The sequence below is a fragment of the Oncorhynchus gorbuscha genome, linkage group LG07, assembly GCF_021184085.1.
Source record: "Oncorhynchus gorbuscha isolate QuinsamMale2020 ecotype Even-year linkage group LG07, OgorEven_v1.0, whole genome shotgun sequence".
In the NCBI taxonomy this organism is placed as follows: domain Eukaryota; kingdom Metazoa; phylum Chordata; class Actinopteri; order Salmoniformes; family Salmonidae; genus Oncorhynchus; species Oncorhynchus gorbuscha.
Window position 1 is genome coordinate 3896042 of NC_060179.1, and position 20689 is coordinate 3916730.

The window sequence follows — 20689 nt, forward strand, 5'->3', positions numbered from 1 at the left end:
AGCTTCCAGTACCTAACCTGTCCTACAGCTTCCAGTACCTAACCTGTCCTATAGCAACCAGTACTGAACCTGTCCTACAGCTTCCAGTACCTAACCTGTCCTACATCAACCAGAACTGAACCTGTCCTACATCAACCAGTACTGAATCTGTCCTACAGCTTCCAGTACCTAACCTGTCCTACATCAACCAGTACTGAATCTGTCCTACAGCTTCCAGTACCTAACCTGTCCTACATCAACCAGTACTGAATCTGTCCTACAGCTTCCAGTACCTAACCTGTCCTACATCAACCAGTACTGAATCTGTCCTACAGCTTCCAGTACCTAACCTGTCCTACATCAACCAGTACTGAATCTGTCCTACATCAACCAGTACTGAATCTGTCCTACATCAACCAGAACTGAACCTGTCCTACAGCTTCCAGTACCTAACCTGTCCTACATCAACCAGTACTGAATCTGTCCTACATCAACCAGTACTGAATCTGTCCTACATCAACCAGTACTGAACCTGTCCTACAGCTTCCAGTACCTAACCTGTCCTACATCAACCAGTACTGAATCTGTCCTACAGCTTCCAGTACCTAACCTGTCCTACATCAACCAGTACTGAATCTGTCCTACATCAACCAGAACTGAACCTGTCCTACAGCTTCCAGTACCTAACCTGTCCTACATCAACCAGTACCTAATCTGTCCTACATCAACCAGTACTGAATCTGTCCTACATCAACCAGTACTGAACCTGTCCTACATCAACCAGTAACTGAATCTGTCCTACATCAACCAGTACTGAATCTGTCCTACATCAACCAGAACTGAATCTGTCCTACATCAACCAGTACTGAACCTGTCCTACATCAACCAGAACTGAATCTGTCCTACATCAACCAGAACTGAATCTGTCCTACATCAACCAGTACTGAATCTGTCCTACATCAACCAGAACTGAACCTGTCCTACAGCTTCCAGTACCTAACCTGTCCTACATCAACCAGTACTGAATCTGTCCTACATCAACCAGTACTGAATCTGTCCTACATCAACCAGTACTGAACCTGTCCTACATCAACCAGAACTGAATCTGTCCTACATCAACCAGAACTGAATCTGTCCTACATCAACCAGTACTGAATCTGTCCTACATCAACCAGTACTGAACCTGTCCTACATCAACCAGAACTGAATCTGTCCTACATCAACCAGAACTGAATCTGTCCTACATCAACCAGTACTGAATCTGTCCTACATCAACCAGTACTGAACCTGTCCTACATCAACCAGTACTGAATCTGTCCTACATCAACCAGAACTGAACCTGTCCTACATCAACCAGTACTGAACCTGTCCTACAGCTTCCAGTACCTAACCTGTCCTACATCAACCAGTACCTAACCTGTCCTACATCAACCAGTACTGAATCTGTCCCACATCAACCAGAACTGAATCTGTCCTACATCAACCAGAACTGAATCTGTCCTACATCAACCAGAACTGAATCTGTCCCACATCAACCAGAACTGAATCTGTCCTACATCAACCAGAACTGAATCTGTCCTACATCAACCAGAACTGAACCTGTCCTACATCAACCAGAACTGAATCTGTCCTACATCAACCAGAACTGAATCTGTCCTACATCAACCAGAACTGAATCTGTCCTACATCAACCAGAACTGAATCTGTCCTACATCAACCAGAACTGAATCTGTCCTACATCAACCAGAACTGAATCTGTCCCACATCAACCAGAACTGAATCTGTCCTACATCAACCAGAACTGAATCTGTCCTACATCAACCAGAACTGAATCTGTCCCACATCAACCAGAACTGAATCTGTCCTACATCAACCAGTACTGAACCTGTCCTACATCAACCAGTACTGAACCTGTCCTACATCAACCAGAACTGAACCTGTCCTACATCAACCAGTACTGAACCTGTCCTACATCAACCAGTACTGAACCTGTCCTACATCAACCAGAACTGAACCTGTCCTACATCAACCAGAACTGAATCTGTCCTACATCAACCAGTACTGAACCTGTCCTACATCAACCAGTACTGAACCTGTCCTACATCAACCAGTACTGAATCTGTCCCACATCAACCAGAACTGAATCTGTCCTACATCAACCAGAACTGAATCTGTCCTACATCAACCAGAACTGAATCTGTCCTACATCAACCAGAACTGAATCTGTCCTACATCAACCAGTACCTAACCTGTCCTACATCAACCAGTACCTAACCTGTCCTACATCAACCAGTACCTAACCTGTCCTACATCAACCAGTACCTAACCTGTCCTACATCAACCAGTACCTAACCTGTCCTACATCAACCAGAACTGAACCTGTCCTACATCAACCAGTACCTAACCTGTCCTACATCAACCAGTACCTAACCTGTCCTACATCAACCAGTACCTAACCTGTCCTACATCAACCAGAACTGAATCTGTCCTACATCAACCAGTACCTAACCTGTCCTACATCAACCAGTACCTAACCTGTCCTACATCAACCAGAACTGAATCTGTCCTACATCAACCAGTACCTAACCTGTCCTACATCAACCAGAACTGAATCTGTCCTACATCAACCAGTACCTAACCTGTCCTACATCAACCAGAACTGAATCTGTCCTACATCAACCAGTACCTAACCTGTCCTACATCAACCAGTACCTAACCTGTCCTACATCAACCAGAACTGAATCTGTCCTACATCAACCAGAACTGAATCTGTCCTACATCAACCAGTACCTAACCTGTCCTACATCAACCAGTACCTAACCTGTCCTACATCAACCAGAACTGAATGTCACATCAATGTCATGTTGGTCACGTGTTACATTGTGTCATCCACAGAAACAGGAGGTCAATCGTTCCCAATAGAGCTCATCACATATACAGGCCATTCTGTGGTGGACTCTCTCCATTAAAGTAAGTACAGCCCTCCCTGTGGGAAACATCACTTTAGTCAATTAGCTTCAGGATATGGATGGAAATGCATTTGCTGCAATTGTAATGTGGTTTGGTAGTCTACTGGCTGAGCTATGTGGTTTGGTAGTCTGCTGGCTGGGTTAGCTGTAGTTGCTATGTGGTTTGGTAGTCTACTGGCTGAGCTATGTGGTTTGGTAGTCTACTGGCTGGGTTAGCTGTAGTTGCTATGTGGTTTGATAGGCTGTTGGGTTAGCTGTAGTTGCTATGTGGTTTGATAGGCTGTTGGGTTAGCTGTAGTTGCTATGTGGTTTGGTAACCTACTGGTGGGGTTAGCTGTAGTTGCTATCTGGCTTGGTAGGCTGTTGTGTTAGCATCAGTTGCTATGTGGCTTGATAGGCTGTTGGGTTAGCTGTAGTTGCTATGTGGCTTGGTAGGCTGATGGGTTAGCTTCAGTTGCTATGTGGCTTGGTAGGCTGCTGGGTTAGCTTCAGTTGCTATGTGGCTTGGTAGGCTGTTGGGTTAGCTTCAGTTGCTATGTGGCTTGGTAGGCTGTTGGGTTAGCTTCAGATGCTATGTGGCTTGGTAGGCTGCTGGGTTAGCTTCAGTTGCTATGTGACTTGGTAGGCTGTTGGGTTAGCTTCAGTTGCTATGTGGCTTGGTAGGCTGTTGGGTTAGCTTCGGTTGCTATGTGGCTTGGTAGGCTGCTGGGTTAGCTTCAGTTGCTATGTGGCTTGGTAGGCTGTTGGGTTAGCTTCAGTTGCTATGTGGCTTGGTAGGCTGCTGGGTTAGCTTCAGTTGCTATGTGGCTTGGTAGGCTGTTGGGTTAGCTTCAGTGGCTTGGTAGGCTGTTGGGTTAGCTTCGGTTGCTATGTGGCTTGGTAGGCTGTTGGGTTAGCTTCAGTGGCTTGGTAGGCTGTTGGGTTAGCTTCGGTTGCTATGTGGCTTGGTAGGCTTCGGTTGCTATGTGGCTTGGTAGCCTAGTGGTTGAGTGCTTCATGGTAGTTGAGGTCTGAGACCTGAGGCCATGTTCTTCTGACCATGACAAGGCATTATCTAGACATTGTGTGTAATGCCTTCAGCACCATTGACACATGCTGGGATTCATTGCAAGGTGTGTTAAAACGCAGCACACTATAACAGACAGAAAAGGGAAGCATCGCTTGAGACACTGTGCAGTTTAGGACACAGCGTTGCGTTTGCTAGCTAAGAGACATTTGCGGTGGCTAAGGGGTCGATTCAATCTGAATCACTAAAGTTCAGAGTTACTTTCGGGATTGAAATTTAAAGATAATTTCTGATTGAGCCGACATATGCAGTGTTTACCATGAACGCGGTCTCCGCTCACTCCGGGGCGGCAGGCTAGCCTAGTGGTTAGAGTGTAGAGGCGGCAGGCTAGCCTTGTGGTTAGAGTGTAGAGGCGGCAGGTAGCCTAGTGGTTAGAGCGTTGGACTAGTAACCAGAAGGTTGCCAGTTCAAATCCCTGAGCTGACAAGGTACAAATCTGTCTTTCTGCTCCTGAACAAGGCAGTTCACCCACTGTTCCTAGGCCTTCATTGAAAATGAGAATTTTTTCTTAACTGACTTGCCTAGTTTTTAAAAATAAACTCAGCTCACATTGCCTTTAAAAATGTCTATTACGCTATAGAATTGGTACAGATTGAATCGAGCCCTAATTAACGATACATAAGTGAATTATTTCTCTCCACAGTTAGCCAAGATGATTAGCTAAGCAAGCCCCCCTAAAAATGTAAAAGTTAGTTAACAAACGCTTTTTGCTTGCTACCGTAGTGTTGAAATGTCAATAACTTGTATCCATTTGACCCATCGTGAGGCACATCCATGCGTGTCCACATTCTATGGGTACACGACCAATGGTAAACCCATTATAATGTAACACTGTCAGGAAACATACTTCACAAGATAAATTATCATCCGACTGTATCAATCAATCAATCAATCAATCAATCAATCAATCAGTCAATCAATCAATCAATCTAATTCATCATATGATAATCATTAATTAAAAATAAAAAAATCTGGCAAATATGTCAAATAAAAAACATGAATTCTATGTACACATTATTATTTATTATAAATGTATGCTTTAATCTTAAATAAGTGTGTTTTCCACGAATGTTGTGCAAATCCTTCAAGCGGGAAAGTCTCTGTGTTGGGGTCGGGGGTCAGCGGGTTAGCACCAAATGGCAATAGGGAATAGGGTGTGATTTGGGACGCAGCCTTAGTCTGGACAGGGACTCCTGGCTCTATTTGAACCACTGCAGATAGTTTGTGTTGAGGGCTGGGAAGCACATGTTGTTGGAACAGGAGCCTCCGTAGCTCGGGGGACAGGCGGAACACGGGACGCCTACTTTGTAGGGTGCCTCTCCGATCCAGTTCCCCCTGGAAAACACAAGACAGACAGACACAGAGTTAATACTGGCACGGAGTGGTCTGAGATTCAGCTATAAGATAGTTATATAGTTTATACGCTATCTTATAGGGAATGTATTTAGGGAATGTGAAAGCTATAATATGTTCATATTTTGGGTGACATCATTTTCTTCATTTCAGTATAGTGGCCACAGTTGTCCCTGTGGAAGGAAAATGCTTCTCTTGATTGACAGGCTTTTATAAAAACACAACTGCACATGTCCTAAGATACCAACACATGTGTTCTTCGGTGTGGAAGCCGTTGGTGATTTAAAAACATGTCAGCTGGTTGTATTGTGAGGTCACAAGTCAGTCAGAATTCCCAAGGCCTTCGATCACGGAATTACAGGAAGAGAGAAATGATTCTGGACTTGTTTGAGGTTCTGGAGGAGTTGGAATGTACCTGGGACCCGGTACGTATATTCAGCTTTGTGCTGAAGCTCAAGCTCCAATGGAAGGAGATGAACCGTACGGTTGCCAAACAGGCAGATTGAGTATTGGCGTGCTCAGAACTACCAGTTTACCACTGTTAAAAGTAACAGGTCAACAGCATAGAAGTTGGGGTGAAAAAAAAACAAAGACTTTTCCTAAAGATACTGTATTCCTACTTTCTGAAATGTCAAAAGGGGGTTTTTAAGTTGGAAAAAAAATTAGCATTCTATTACCGTCTACTTACTTAGATGAATAGTTACACACTAAGTATGTTGTCCGTTTCCACACGTTCCCCCACACGTTCATATTGTGACAGGTGTGTATCGCACAGCCAACTTTGTTTGTTGTGGCCCAAACCATCTGTAAAGTAGAGAGACAGTAGGGATCATGAATTATCCAAAGATCATCCATACCACTATCATCAAAATGACAGGCTCAAATTCAACTTTTCAAGTCAAGCATGTGAATCTTAAATTAATTTATTCTGCCCATACAACATTGTGACTTTTCCTTGACTTGTCTTCTTACCTGTGTATAATGTGTACACATGGGTCCGTAGCATTTAAGGGGGCATCTGGGGTTGCAGTCCCGGGGGTAAGGGAACACATAGTCCTTCACTTCATCATGCCAGGGCTTCACTAACTGGAGAATAGAGCGGTAGCTGAGGACAGAGACAGACTGGTTAGTACTGAGGACAGAGACAGACAGATTAGTACTGAGGACAGAGACAGACTGGTTAGTACTGAGGACAGAGACAGACTGGTTAGTACTGAGGACAGAGACAGACTGGTTAGTACTGAGGACAGAGACAGACTGGTTAGTACTGAGGACAGAGACAGACTGGTTAGTACTGAGGACAGACAGAGACAGATTAGTACTGAGGACAGAGACAGACTGGTTAGTACTGAGGACAGAGACAGACTGGTTAGTACTGAGGACAGAGACAGACTGGTTAGTACTGAGGACAGAGACAGACTGGTTAGTACTGAGGACAGACAGAGACAGATTAGTACTGAGGACAGAGACAGACTGGTTAGTACTGAGGACAGAGACAGACTGGTTAGTACTGAGGACAGAGACAGACTGGTTAGTACTGAGGACAGAGACAGACTGGTTAGTACTGAGGACAGAGACAGACTGGTTAGTACTGAGGACAGAGACAGACTGGTTAGTACTGAGGACAGAGACAGACTGGTTAGTACTGAGGACAGACAGAGACAGATTAGTACTGAGGACAGAGACAGACTGGTTAGTACTGAGGACAGAGACAGACTGGTTAGTACTGAGGACAGAGACAGACTGGTTAGTACTGAGGACAGAGACAGACTGGTTAGTACTGAGGACAGAGACAGACTGGTTAGTACTGAGGACAGAGACAGACTGGTTAGTACTGAGGACAGAGACAGACTGGTTAGTACTGAGGACAGAGACAGACTGGTTAGTACTGAGGACAGAGACAGACTGGTTAGTACTGAGGACAGAGACAGACTGGTTAGTACTGAGGACAGAGACAGAAAGGTTAGTACTGAGGACAGAGACAGACTGGTTAGTACTGAGGACAGAGACAGACTGGTTAGTACTGAGGACAGAGACAGACTGGTTAGTACTGAGGACAGACAGATTAGTACTGAAAACAGAGACAGACAGATTAGTACTGAGGACAGAGACAGACTGGTTAGTACTGAGGACAGAGACAGACTGGTTAGTACTGAGGACAGAGACAGACTGGTTAGTACTGAGGACAGAGACAGACTGGTTAGTACTGAGGACAGAGACAGACTGGTTAGTACTGAGGACAGACAGATTAGTACTGAAAACAGAGACAGACAGATTAGTACTGAGGACAGACAGAGACAGATTAGTACTGAAAACAGAGACAGACAGATTAGTACTGAGGACAGAGACAGACTGGTTAGTACTGAGGACAGAGACAGACTGGTTAGTACTGAGGACAGAGACAGACTGGTTAGTACTGAGGACAGAGACAGACTGGTTAGTACTGAGGACAGAGACAGACTGGTTAGTACTGAGGACAGACAGAGACAGATTAGTACTGAGGGCAGTGACAGACTGGTTAGTACTGAGGACAGACAGATTAGTACTGAAAACAGAGACAGACAGATTAGTACTGAGGACAGAGACAGACTGGTTAGTACTGAGGACAGACAGATTAGTACTGAAAACAGAGACAGACAGATTAGTACTGAGGACAGACAGAGACAGATTAGTACTGAAAACAGAGACAGACAGATTAGTACTGAGGACAGAGACAGACTGGTTAGTACTGAGGACAGACAGATTAGTACTGAAAACAGAGACAGACAGATTAGTACTGAGGACAGACAGAGACAGATTAGTACTGAGGACAGACAGATTAGTACTGAAAACAGAGACAGACAGATTAGTACTGAGGACAGACAGAGACAGATTAGTACTGAGAACAGAGACAGACAGATTAGTACTGAGGACAGAGACAGACTGGTTAGTACTGAGGACAGACAGAGACAGATTAGTACTGAGGACAGTGACAGACTGGTTAGTACTGAGGACAGACAGATTAGTACTGAAAACAGAGACAGACAGATTAGTACTGAGGACAGAGACAGACTGGTTAGTACTGAGGACAGACAGATTAGTACTGAAAACAGAGACAGACAGATTAGTACTGAGGACAGACAGAGACAGATTAGTACTGAAAACAGAGACAGACAGATTAGTACTGAGGACAGAGACAGACTGGTTAGTACTGAGGACAGACAGATTAGTACTGAAAACAGAGACAGACAGATTAGTACTGAGGACAGAGACAGACTGGTTAGTACTGAGGACAGACAGATTAGTACTGAAAACAGAGACAGACAGATTAGTACTGAGGACAGACAGAGACAGATTAGTACTGAGAACAGAGACAGACAGATTAGTACTGAGGACAGAGACAGACTGGTTAGTACTGAGGACAGACAGATTAGTACTGAAAACAGAGACAGACAGATTAGTACTGAGGACAGACAGAGACAGATTAGTACTGAGGACAGACAGATTAGTACTGAGAACAGAGACAGACAGATTAGTACTGAGGACAGACACAGACAGATTAGTACTGAGGACAGAGACAGACTGGTTAGTACTGAGGACAGAGACAGACTGGTTAGTACTGAGGACAGAGACAGACTGGTTAGTACTGAGGACAGAGACAGACTGGTTAGTACTGAGGACAGACAGATTAGTACTGAAAACAGAGACAGACAGATTAGTACTGAGGACAGACAGAGACAGATTCGTACTGAAAACAGAGACAGACTGGTTAGTACTGAGGACAGACAGATTAGTACTGAGAACAGAGACAGACAGATTAGTACTGAGAACAGAGACAGACAGATTAGTACTGAGGACAGAGACAGACTGGTTAGTACTGAGGACAGACAGATTAGTACTGAGAACAGAGACAGACAGATTAGTACTGAGGACAGAGACAGACTGGTTAGTACTGAGGACAGACAGATTAGTACTGAGAACAGAGACAGACAGATTAGTACTGAGGACAGACACAGACTGGTTAGTACTGAGGACAGAGACAGACTGGTTAGTACTGAGGACAGAGACAGAAAGGTTAGTACTGAGGACAGAGACAGACTGGTTAGTACTGAGGACAGAGACAGACTGGTTAGTACTGAGGACAGAGACAGACTGGTTAGTACTGAGGACAGACAAATTAGTACTGAAAACAGAGACAGACAGATTAGTACTGAGGACAGAGACAGACTGGTTAGTACTGAGGACAGAGACAGACTGGTTAGTACTGAGGACAGAGACAGACTGGTTAGTACTGAGGACAGAGACAGACTGGTTAGTACTGAGGACAGACAGATTAGTACTGAAAACAGAGACAGACAGATTAGTACTGAGGACAGACAGAGACAGATTAGTACTGAAAACAGAGACAGACAGATTAGTACTGAGGACAGAGACAGACTGGTTAGTACTGAGGACAGAGACAGACTGGTTAGTACTGAGGACAGAGACAGACTGGTTAGTACTGAGGACAGAGACAGACTGGTTAGTACTGAGGACAGAGACAGACTGGTTAGTACTGAGGACAGACAGAGACAGATTAGTACTGAGGACAGTGACAGACTGGTTAGTACTGAGGACAGACAGATTAGGACTGAAAACAGAGACAGACAGATTAGTACTGAGGACAGAGACAGACTGGTTAGTACTGAGGACAGACAGATTAGTACTGAAAACAGAGACAGACAGATTAGTACTGAGGACAGACAGAGACAGATTAGTACTGAAAACAGAGACAGACAGATTAGTACTGAGGACAGAGACAGACTGGTTAGTACTGAGGACAGACAGATTAGTACTGAAAACAGAGACAGACAGATTAGTACTGAGGACAGACAGAGACAGATTAGTACTGAGGACAGACAGATTAGTACTGAAAACAGAGACAGACAGATTAGTACTGAGGACAGACAGAGACAGATTAGTACTGAGAACAGAGACAGACAGATTAGTACTGAGGACAGAGACAGACTGGTTAGTACTGAGGACAGACAGAGACAGATTAGTACTGAGGACAGTGACAGACTGGTTAGTACTGAGGACAGACAGATTAGTACTGAAAACAGAGACAGACAGATTAGTACTGAGGACAGAGACAGACTGGTTAGTACTGAGGACAGACAGATTAGTACTGAAAACAGAGACAGACAGATTAGTACTGAGGACAGACAGAGACAGATTAGTACTGAGGACAGACAGATTAGTACTGAGAACAGAGACAGACAGATTAGTACTGAGGACAGACACAGACAGATTAGTACTGAGGACAGAGACAGACTGGTTAGTACTGAGGACAGAGACAGACTGGTTAGTACTGAGGACAGAGACAGACTGGTTAGTACTGAGGACAGAGACAGACTGGTTAGTACTGAGGACAGAGACAGACTGGTTAGTACTGAGGACAGACAGATTAGTACTGAAAACAGAGACAGACAGATTAGTACTGAGGACAGACAGAGACAGATTAGTACTGAAAACAGAGACAGACTGGTTAGTACTGAGGACAGACAGATTAGTACTGAGAACAGAGACAGACAGATTAGTACTGAGGACAGAGACAGACTGGTTAGTACTGAGGACAGACAGATTAGTACTGAGAACAGAGACAGACAGATTAGTACTGAGGACAGAGACAGACTGGTTAGTACTGAGGACAGACAGATTAGTACTGAAAACAGAGACAGACAGATTAGTACTGAGGACAGACAGAGACCGATTAGTACTGAGGACAGACAGATTAGTACTGAGAACAGAGACAGACAGATTAGTACTGAGGACAGACACAGACAGATTAGTACTGAGGACAGAGACAGAGACGTGATGTGATCATAACAATTTACAGCAACTCAACTCCTTTTGTTCACCTGAGCTAGAATTCCTTACAAACAAATGCCGACCGCATTATCTACCAAGAGAATTCTCTTCGATCATAATCACAGTCGTGTATATTCCCCCACAAGCAGACACCTCGACGGCCCTGAAAGAACTTAATTTGACTCAATGTAAACTGAAACCACATATCCTGATATCCTGAGGCTGCATTTATTGTAACAAGGCTCCCTAAATTTTATCAGCATATCGAATGCGCGACCCGGGCTGGCAAAAATTCTGGATCATTGTTATTCAGACGCATACAAAGCCCTCCCCCGCCCTCCTTTCGGAAAATCTGACAATCACTCCATTTTGTTCCTTCCAACCTATAGACAAAAACTAAAACAGGAAACGTCCGTGCTCAGGTCTGTTCAACGCGGTTCCGACCAATCGGATTCCACGTTTCAAGGTTGCTTCGATCACGTGGACTGGGATATGTTCCGCATAGCGTCAGACAATAACATTGATGAATACGCTGATTCGGTGAGCGAGTTTATTAGCAAGTGCATCGGTGATGTTGTACCCACAGCGTCTATTAAAACCTTCCCAAACCAGAAACTGTGGATTGATGACGGCATTTGCGCAAAACTGAAAGCACAAGCAACTGCTTTTAATCAGGGCAAGGTGACCGGAAACATGACCGAATACAAAACAGTGTAGTTATTCCCTCCGCAAGGTAATCAAACAAGCTAAGCGTCAGTGTAGAGAGAAAGTAGAGTCGCAATTCAACGGCTCAGACACAAGAGGTATGTGGCAGGGTCTACTGTCAATCACGGACTACATAAGGAAAACCAGCCCCGTCGCGGACCCCGATGTCTTGCTCCCAGACAGACTAAACACCTTCTTCGCTCACTTTGAGGACAATACAGTGCCACCGACATGGCCTGCTACCAAAACCAACGTAAGTAAAACATTTAAAAGTGTTAACCCTCGCAAGGCTGCAGGCCCAGACGGCATCCCCAGCCGCGTCCTCAGAGCATGTGCAGACCAGCTGGCTGGTGTGTTTACAGACATATTCAATCTTTCCTTATCCCAGTCTGCTCTTCCCACATGCTTCGAGAGGGCCACCATTGTTCCTGTTCCCAAGAATGTTAAGGTAACTGAGCTAAATGACTTCCGCCCGTAGCACTCACTTCTGTCATCATGAAATGCTTTGAGAGACTAGTCAAGGACCATATCACCTCCACCCTACCCTAGACCCACTCCAATTTGCTTACCGCCCCAAAAGGTCAACAGACGACGCAATTGCAATCACACTGCACACTGCCCTAACCCATCTGGACAAGAGGAATAGCTATGTAAGAATGCTGTTCATCAACTACAGCTCTGACCCTGGGTCTCGACTCCGCCCTGTGCAACTGGGTCCTGGACTGCCTGACTGGGGACAGACAGATCAGTACAGAGGACAGGGACAGACAGATTAGTACTGAGGACAGACAGATTAGTACTGAGGACAGGGACAGACAGATTAGTACTGAGGACAGAGACAGACAGATTAGTACTGAGGACAGAGACAGACAGATTAGTACTGAGGAGAGAGACAGACAGATTAGTACTGAGGACAGACAGATTAGTACTGAGGACAGACAGATTAGTACTGAGGACAGAGACAGACAGATTAGTACTGAGGACAGAGATATACAGATTAGTATTGAGGACAGAGACAGGTGGTGAGGGTAGGTAACAACATCTCCACCCCACTGATCCTCAACACTGGGTCCCCACAAGGGTGCGTTCTCAGCCCTCTCCTGTACTCCCTGTTCACCCACGACTGCGTGGCCATGCACGCCTCCAACTCAATCATCAAGTTTTCAGATGACACAACAGTGGTAGGCTTGATTACCAACAATGACGAGACGGCCTACAGGGAGGAGGTGAGGGCTCTGGGAGTGTGGTGTCAGGAAAATAACCTCACACTCAATGTCAACAAAACAAAGGAGATGATTGTGGACTTCAGAAAACAGCAGAGGGAACACCCCCCTAGCCACATCAATGGGACAGTAGTGGAGAAGGTGGAAAGTTTTAAGTTCCTCGGCGTACACATCACAGACAAACTGAAATGGTCCACCCACACAGACAGCATCGTGAAGAAGGCGCAGCAGCGCCTCTTCAACCTCAGGAGGCTGAAGAAATTTGGCTTGTCACCAAAAGCACTCACAAACTTCTACAGATGCACAATCGAGAGCATCCTGGCGGGCTGTATCACCGCCTGGTACGGCAACTGCTCCGCCCTCAACCGTAAGGCTCTCCAGAGGGTAGTGAGGTCTGCACAACGCATCACCGGGGGCAAACTACCTGCCCTCCAGGACACCTACACCACCTGATGTCACAGGAAGGCCAAAATGATCATCAAGGACATCAACCACCCGAGCCACTGCCTGTTCACCCCGCTATCATCCAGAAGGAGAGGTCAGTACAGGTGCATCAAAGCTGGGACCGAGAGACTGAAAAACAGCTTCTATCTCAAGGCCATCAGACTGTTAAACAGCCATCACTAACATTGAGAGGCTGCTGCCAACACACTGACTCAACTCCAGCCACTTTAAAAATGAAAAATTGATGTAATAAATGTATCACTAGTCACCTTAAACAATGCCACTTTATATAATGTTTACATACCCTACATTACTCATCTAATATGTATATACTGTACTCTATACCATCTACTGCATCTTGCCATCTTTATGTAGTACATGTATCACTACCACTTAATATAATGTTTACATACCCTACATTACTCATCTCATATGTATATACTGTACTCTATACCACCTGCTGCATCTTGCCATCTTTATGTAGTACATGTATCACTACCACTTAATATAATGTTTACATACCCTACATTACTCATCTCATATGTATATACTGTACTCTATACCATCTACTGCATCTTGCCATCTTTATGTAGTACATGTATCACTACCACTTAATATAATGTTTACATACCCTACATTACTCATCTCATATGTATATAGTGTACTCTATACCACCTGCTGCATCTTGCCATCTTTATGTAGTACATGTATCACTACCACTTAATATAATGTTTACATACCCTACATTACTCATCTCATATGTATATACTGTACTCTATACCATCTACTGCATCTTGCCATCTTTATGTAGTACATGTATCACTACCACTTAATATAATGTTTACATACCCTACATTACTCATCTCATATGTATATAGTGTACTCTATACCACCTGCTGCATCTTGCCATCTTTATGTAGTACATGTATCACTACCACTTAATATAATGTTTACATACCCTACATTACTCATCTCATATGTATATACTGTACTCTATACCATCTACTGCATCTTGCCATCTTTATGTAGTACATGTATCACTACCACTTAATATAATGTTTACATACCCTACATTACTCATCTCATATGTATATACTGTATTCTATACCATCTACTGCATCTTGCCTATGCTGCACGGCCATCGCTCATCCATATATTTATATGTACATATTCTTACTCATTCCTTTACACTTGGCGCTTGTAACGCCAGGGTAGTGGGTTCGATCCCCGGGACCACCCATACGTAGAATGTATGCACACATGACTGTAAGTCGCTTTGGATAAAAGCGTCTGCTAAATGGCATATATTATTATTATTATTATTATTAGAAGTTAGTTGTTGTGAAATCGTTAGGTTCGATTACTTGTTAAATATTACTGCACTGTCGGGACTAGAAGCACAAGCATTTCGCTACACTCGCAATAACATCTGCCAACCATGTGTTTGTGACCAATAACATCTGCCAACCATGTGTTTGTGACCAATAACATTTGCCAACCATGTGTTTGTGACCAATAACATGTGATTAGATGTATCCCCCATAGAGCTGTGGTTAACAGTAGTGCACTGAATAGGTAATAGGGCACCATCTGGCACACATACAGGGTCACGAGATCCAGGATCTGTTCACCCTCCCCTCCGACATCCTGAACCTTAACCTGTAGAGGGTGATACACCAAACTGAGTTGGGGTCAGCACCTAGGGTAAACAGTGAAGGGTCAGAGGTTAGAGGTGACTCACCGTCCGGTCCTGACAGAGAGGTTCTGGCCCAGGAACCTGAGGAGGTGTCGAGGTCCGTGCTCCCACAGACACGCGTGGGCCCAGTCCTCAGCTGATTTAGACAGGGTCTCGTCCCACGTCTACACACACACACACACACACACACACACACACACACACACACACACACACACACACACACACACACACACACACACACACACACACACACACACACACACACACACACACAAGTAGAAACATACACACACACACACATTCACACACACATACAAACGCACACACAAAGACACGCAGAGAACATAAGAAAATGTAGAAAAGTGAATTACATGGACTGCAATGTAGGTTGTCTATAATCCATGTTCCCCTACTAAATCTTATCTATAATCCATATTCCCCTACTAAATCTTATCTATAATCCATGTTCCCCAACTAAAGGTTGTCTATAATCCATGTTCCCCTACTAAAGGTTGTCTATAATCCATGTTCCCCTACTAAAGGTTGTCTATAATCCATGTTCCCCTACTAAAGGTTGTCTATAATCCATGTTCCCCAACTAAAGGTTGTCTATAATCCATGTTCCCCAACTAAAGGTTGTCTATAATCCATGTTCCCCTACTAAAGGTTGTCTCTAATCCATGTTCCCCTACTAAAGGTTGTCTATAATCCATGTTCCCCTACTAAAGGTTGTCTCTAATCCATGTTCCCCTACTAAAGGTTGTCTATAATCCATGTTCCCCTACTAAAGGTTGTCTATAATTCATGTTCCCCAACTAAAGGTTGTCTATAATCCATGTCCCCATAGTAAATATTGTCTCTAATCCATGTTCCCCTACTAAAGGTTGTCTATAATCCATGTTCCCCAACTAAAGGTTGTCTATAATCCATGTTCCCCTACTAAAGGTTGTCTATAATCCATGTTCCCCTACTAAAGGTTGTCTATAATCCATGTTCCCCTACTAAAGGTTGTCTCTAATCCATGTTCCCCTACTAAAGGTTGTCTCTAATCCATGTTCCCCAACGAAAGGTTGTTATACTGTAGATTGACATGTCTTAAGGCCCTGAGAAATGGTTTCCCTGATGGAACGTTGTAATGAATCATCTGTGTAACCTTGTTTTCCTTTCTGTTTTCACAAAGGTTTCTAAAACAACTAAACCGTCTGTAGGCTTTCTTAAAAATAAAATAAAATACAGAATTACTCTTCCAGCTCTGCATTGGTCTCTTTACGATATTTCATTTACGCGAGACTGTTCTGTTGCGTTCCCAGTACTCCAACGCAACCATGTTCCCTGAGCTATGATGCAACAATGCAACGTGGTATCTTCATTTATTCTACAGTACCGCTGGAACGGAAAACACAGAGCCAAAGAAGAATTGGATCAGTGTTTGGGATGAGAGACAACCTCCTAGATCGTTGCAGGCTACTCTCTCATGTGGTTCCAATTCAGAATGTTGTATTAGAGAATGGAAAGAGGCTTCCGCTCAGTGATTCCATCATCGTTCCTATGCAACTGGCCTGTTCAGAGCGATACATTGCCAATAGTTGGTTTATCGTAGCTAGAGTCTTTTTTTTACAGTAGCCTCTTTTGGGAACAATGCACTCTTCACTGTATCTAGAATACAAAAAATAACCTCCAATTCTCATAACCACCATAATCCACCTTAAAGACATAATCATATCTTCTAAACTGGACATTGTCCATGAAATACAACCAGCTACCAGCTATCAGCTATCAGCTATCAGCTACCAGCTATGAGCTACCAGCTATCAGCTACCAGCTACCAGCTATCAGCCACCAGCTATCAGTTACCAGCTACCAGCTATCAGCTACCAGCTATCAGTTACCAGCTATCAGCTACCAGCTACCAGTTACCAGCTATCAGCTACCAGATATCAGTTACCAGCTATCAGCTACCAGCTACCAGTTACCAGCTACCAGCTATCAGCTAGCAGATACCAGCTACCAGCTATCAGTTACCAGCTATCAGTTACCAGCTACCAGCTACCAGCTACCAGCTATCAGCTACCAGCTACCAGTTACCAGCTACCAGCTACCAGCTATCAGATACCAGCTATCAGCTACCAGCTACCAGTTACCAGCTACCAGCTATCAGCTATCAGTTACCAGCTATCAGATACAAGCTACCAGCTACCAGCTATCAGTTACCAGCTATCAGTTACCAGCTATCAGATACAAGCTACCAGCTACCAGCTATCAGTTACCAGCTATCAGCTATCAGCTACCAGCTACCAGCTATCAGATACCAGCTATCAGATACCAGCTATCAGTTACCAGCTATCAGCTATCAGATACCAGCTCTCAGCTATCAGTTACCAGCTACCAGCTACCAGATACCAGCTCTCAGTTACCAGCTACCAGCTACCAGATACCAGCTCTCAGCTATCAGATACCAGCTATCAGTTACCAGCTATCAGCTATCAGATACCAGCTCTCAGCTATCAGTTACCAGCTACCAGCTACCAGATACCAGCTCTCAGCTATCGTGTGTTTCTACCCATTCATCATTAATTCATTAACTTCTCCAGCCAAGCCCATTACATCACAACATGGACACTTGGATACCAAATAGCACCCTATTCCCTATATAGTGCACTACTATAGCACCCTATTTCCTATATAGTGCACTACTATAGCACCCTATTTCCTATATAGTGCACAACTTTTGATTAGGGCACCCTATGACTTTGGTCAAAAGTAGTGCACTATATAGGGAATAGGGCTCTGGTCTAAAGTAGTGCACTATATAGGGAATAGGGTTCTATAGGGCTCTGGTCTAAAGTAGTGCACTATATAGGGAATAGGGCTCTGGTCTAAAGTAGTGCACTATATAGGGAATAGGGCTCTGGTCTAAAGTAGTGCACTATATAGGGAATAGGGCTCTGGTCTAAAGTAGTGCACTATATAGGGAATAGGGTGCTATAGGGCTCTGGTCAAAAGTAGTGCACTATATAGGGAATAGGGTGCTGTGTGGGACGTGATCGCAGTGTAGTTCAGGATGTTCAGTGACAAATGTCTCTTCTGGCCCAGCTGTTGACCACATTTCAGGGTTCAGGACCACCTAGAGCCTTGCTGGTGGAGCCCGGAGGGAGGAAATGTAGAGAGCTCAAGTGCTCTTCAGTTATAGACGCTAGTAGTACCTCATAAAGACTAGACTAATGGGTTCACGTGGACCAAGGTTCTGTCCTAAATGAAATACAATGGGCCCTGGTCAAAAGTAGTGCACTGCATAGGGAATGGGTTGCTATTGTAGTGCACTATATAGGGAATAGGGTGCTATAGTAGTGCACTATATAGGGAATAGGGTGCTATAGTAGTGCACTATATAGGGAATAGGGTGCTATAGTAGTGCACTATATAGGGAATAGGGTGCTATAGTAGTGCACTATATAGGGAATAGGGTGCTATAGTAGTGCACTATATAGGGAATAGGGTGCTATAGTAGTGCACTATATAGGGAATAGGGTGCTATAGTAGTGCACTATATAGGGAATAGGGTGCTATAGTAGTGCACTATATAGGGAATAGGGTGCTATAGTAGTGCACTATATAGGGAATAGGGTGCTATAGTAGTGCACTATATAGGGAATAGGGTGCTATAGTAGTACACTATATAGGGAATAGGGTGCTATAGTAGTGCACTATATAGGGAATAGGGTGCTATAGTAGTGCACTATATAGGGAATAGGGTGCTATAGTAGTGTACTATATAGGGAATAGGGTGCTATAGTAGTGTACTATATAGGGAATAGGGTGCTATAGTAGTGTACTATATAGGGAATAGGGTGTCATTGTTGAAGAATTGCCCTCACATCAAGCATCAAACTAGAGTCACCAGTCACCATGACTGACAGCTTCTTTCATTACGAAGCAACACACATTTATCATTCAATGGTTTGAGCAACTAGTCCATTAGGCCAATGTAACGGATGTGAAACGCTATCTTAGTTAGCGGCGGTGCGCGGTCTAAAGTTAAACTGTTACACCAACGTGTAAAGTATAGTTTATCATAACGCTTACCACTGCTGTTACCAATAGGGGAATTATCAATACATACACGTCAATATCACAATCACAAGAGCAAGTGAAGGCAGGGAAGTCAGGAATACAGAATGGTCATTCGTCATTAAATCAATGAGCAATGGCTTGATACATTTGGAAGATAAATCACTTACCATGTACTCCATATTAGATGCCGGAGGGAAAACTTTCCCTCTTACTTTATTGTGATAATCGAGAATGACAAGCATGTCGTTTTGGGAAATATAACGCTTCTTCCTGGTCAGAATAATATTCTTGCTGTCTGCTTCCCCATAGCTGAACGCTGAGCCAAGGTCGGTGAAATTGGTGGCTGGCAGCGTCGAGGACACGGTGGGAGAGTTGGCTGCCAAAACACTTGCTCCGCAAGATATGCACAACAGCAGCAAGTCTATGGAAAAGTGCGGAGCATTCATGTTTTCTTCTTTTCCAGATTTCTCAAATGCTGTATGTGAAGTCTGGATTTAATCTGAAATGAAAGCAATAAAGATCCGAGACATTAGATAAGTATATGTTTACGGTATGCCAACTAGAATGGGCCAGGATTTAAAATGTTCCATGCGTAAAATTGAATAACATCGGTGTTATTAATAAAAAATATATATATATATATGTATATCCCACGCAAGTATGTAACCTAAGATAGTGTGGCATTTCAAATAGTCAAAATGTCAAAGATGCATTCAGTAGAGAAATATCGGTGTCAACAGAAGAAATAAATTCCCTGGAAACTTGGAGCGGTCCTACCTTCTCCTTTTCAGCCGTATCTTGTACCTGCGTTGCCAGGCGACACTCTTCCAACCTTCCAGTTAGAATAGTAGACAGGAGGGATAGAGAGAGAGAGAGAGAGAGAGAGATGATGCTCAGTTCAAGCAGTAGCCCAGACTAGTCAAACTATACGAGGACTTCGGCTGCCGTTCTGCGCGCCGGGTTTTTATATATCACAGCGGTAGATGCAGGAAGTACGCCGGTCCGAAGGTGTGCTGACTGAGTCCCCTCCCTTTCACCTGAAAACAAAAACATGATTTGGAGAGAGATGTTATGTTGTATCACCTTCCTGGCAGAGAGAGCTTGCTTTAACTTAATCACAAACATCTGTTTTAAATTTGCGCAGCTGGACAAAGGGAAGAGGAAAATACGCGATGAGAAAGACACATAATCTCGTAATTCAGGTCAGATAGAGGTTTGGGAAGGGAGGTGGGTTTTACTGCGGTCATCTGGCAACAGAGACTATATGATGAGAAACTGGCTAAAGAAACATATAGGGCTAACCCACATATAGGGCTAACCCACATATAGGGCTAACCCACATATAGGGCTA

At 44.0% G+C, this 20689-nt stretch overlaps 1 protein-coding gene across 1 annotated transcript; it reads right to left on the minus strand.

The window, feature by feature from the left end:
* Positions 1-5009: 5009 nt before the first annotated feature.
* LOC124039084 (peptidase inhibitor 15-A-like) lies at positions 5010-20305 on the minus strand. The gene is made up of 6 exons (XM_046354962.1): positions 20116-20305; positions 19506-19837; positions 15310-15428; positions 6340-6472; positions 6056-6171; positions 5010-5349 (listed from the first exon to the last, which is right to left on the minus strand). Exons 2-6 carry the CDS (start codon positions 19782-19784, stop codon positions 5214-5216), a joined length of 783 nt encoding a protein of 260 aa, XP_046210918.1. The 5' UTR covers positions 19785-19837; positions 20116-20305; the 3' UTR covers positions 5010-5213.
* Between the last annotated feature and the right edge of the window lie 384 nt (positions 20306-20689).

Coding starts and splice junctions, on each gene's coding strand:
- LOC124039084 (XM_046354962.1), bottom strand. CDS start 19,784: ATGAATGCTCCGCACTTTTCCATAGACTTGCTGCTGTTGTGCATATCT. Junction 6,473..15,309: donor CTCTCTGTCAGGACCGGACG/GTGAGTCACCTC, acceptor CTCTGTCCTCAG/CTACCGCTCTATTCTCCAGT. Junction 6,172..6,339: donor TGTGTACACATTATACACAG/GTAAGAAGACAA, acceptor TCTACTTTACAG/ATGGTTTGGGCCACAACAAA.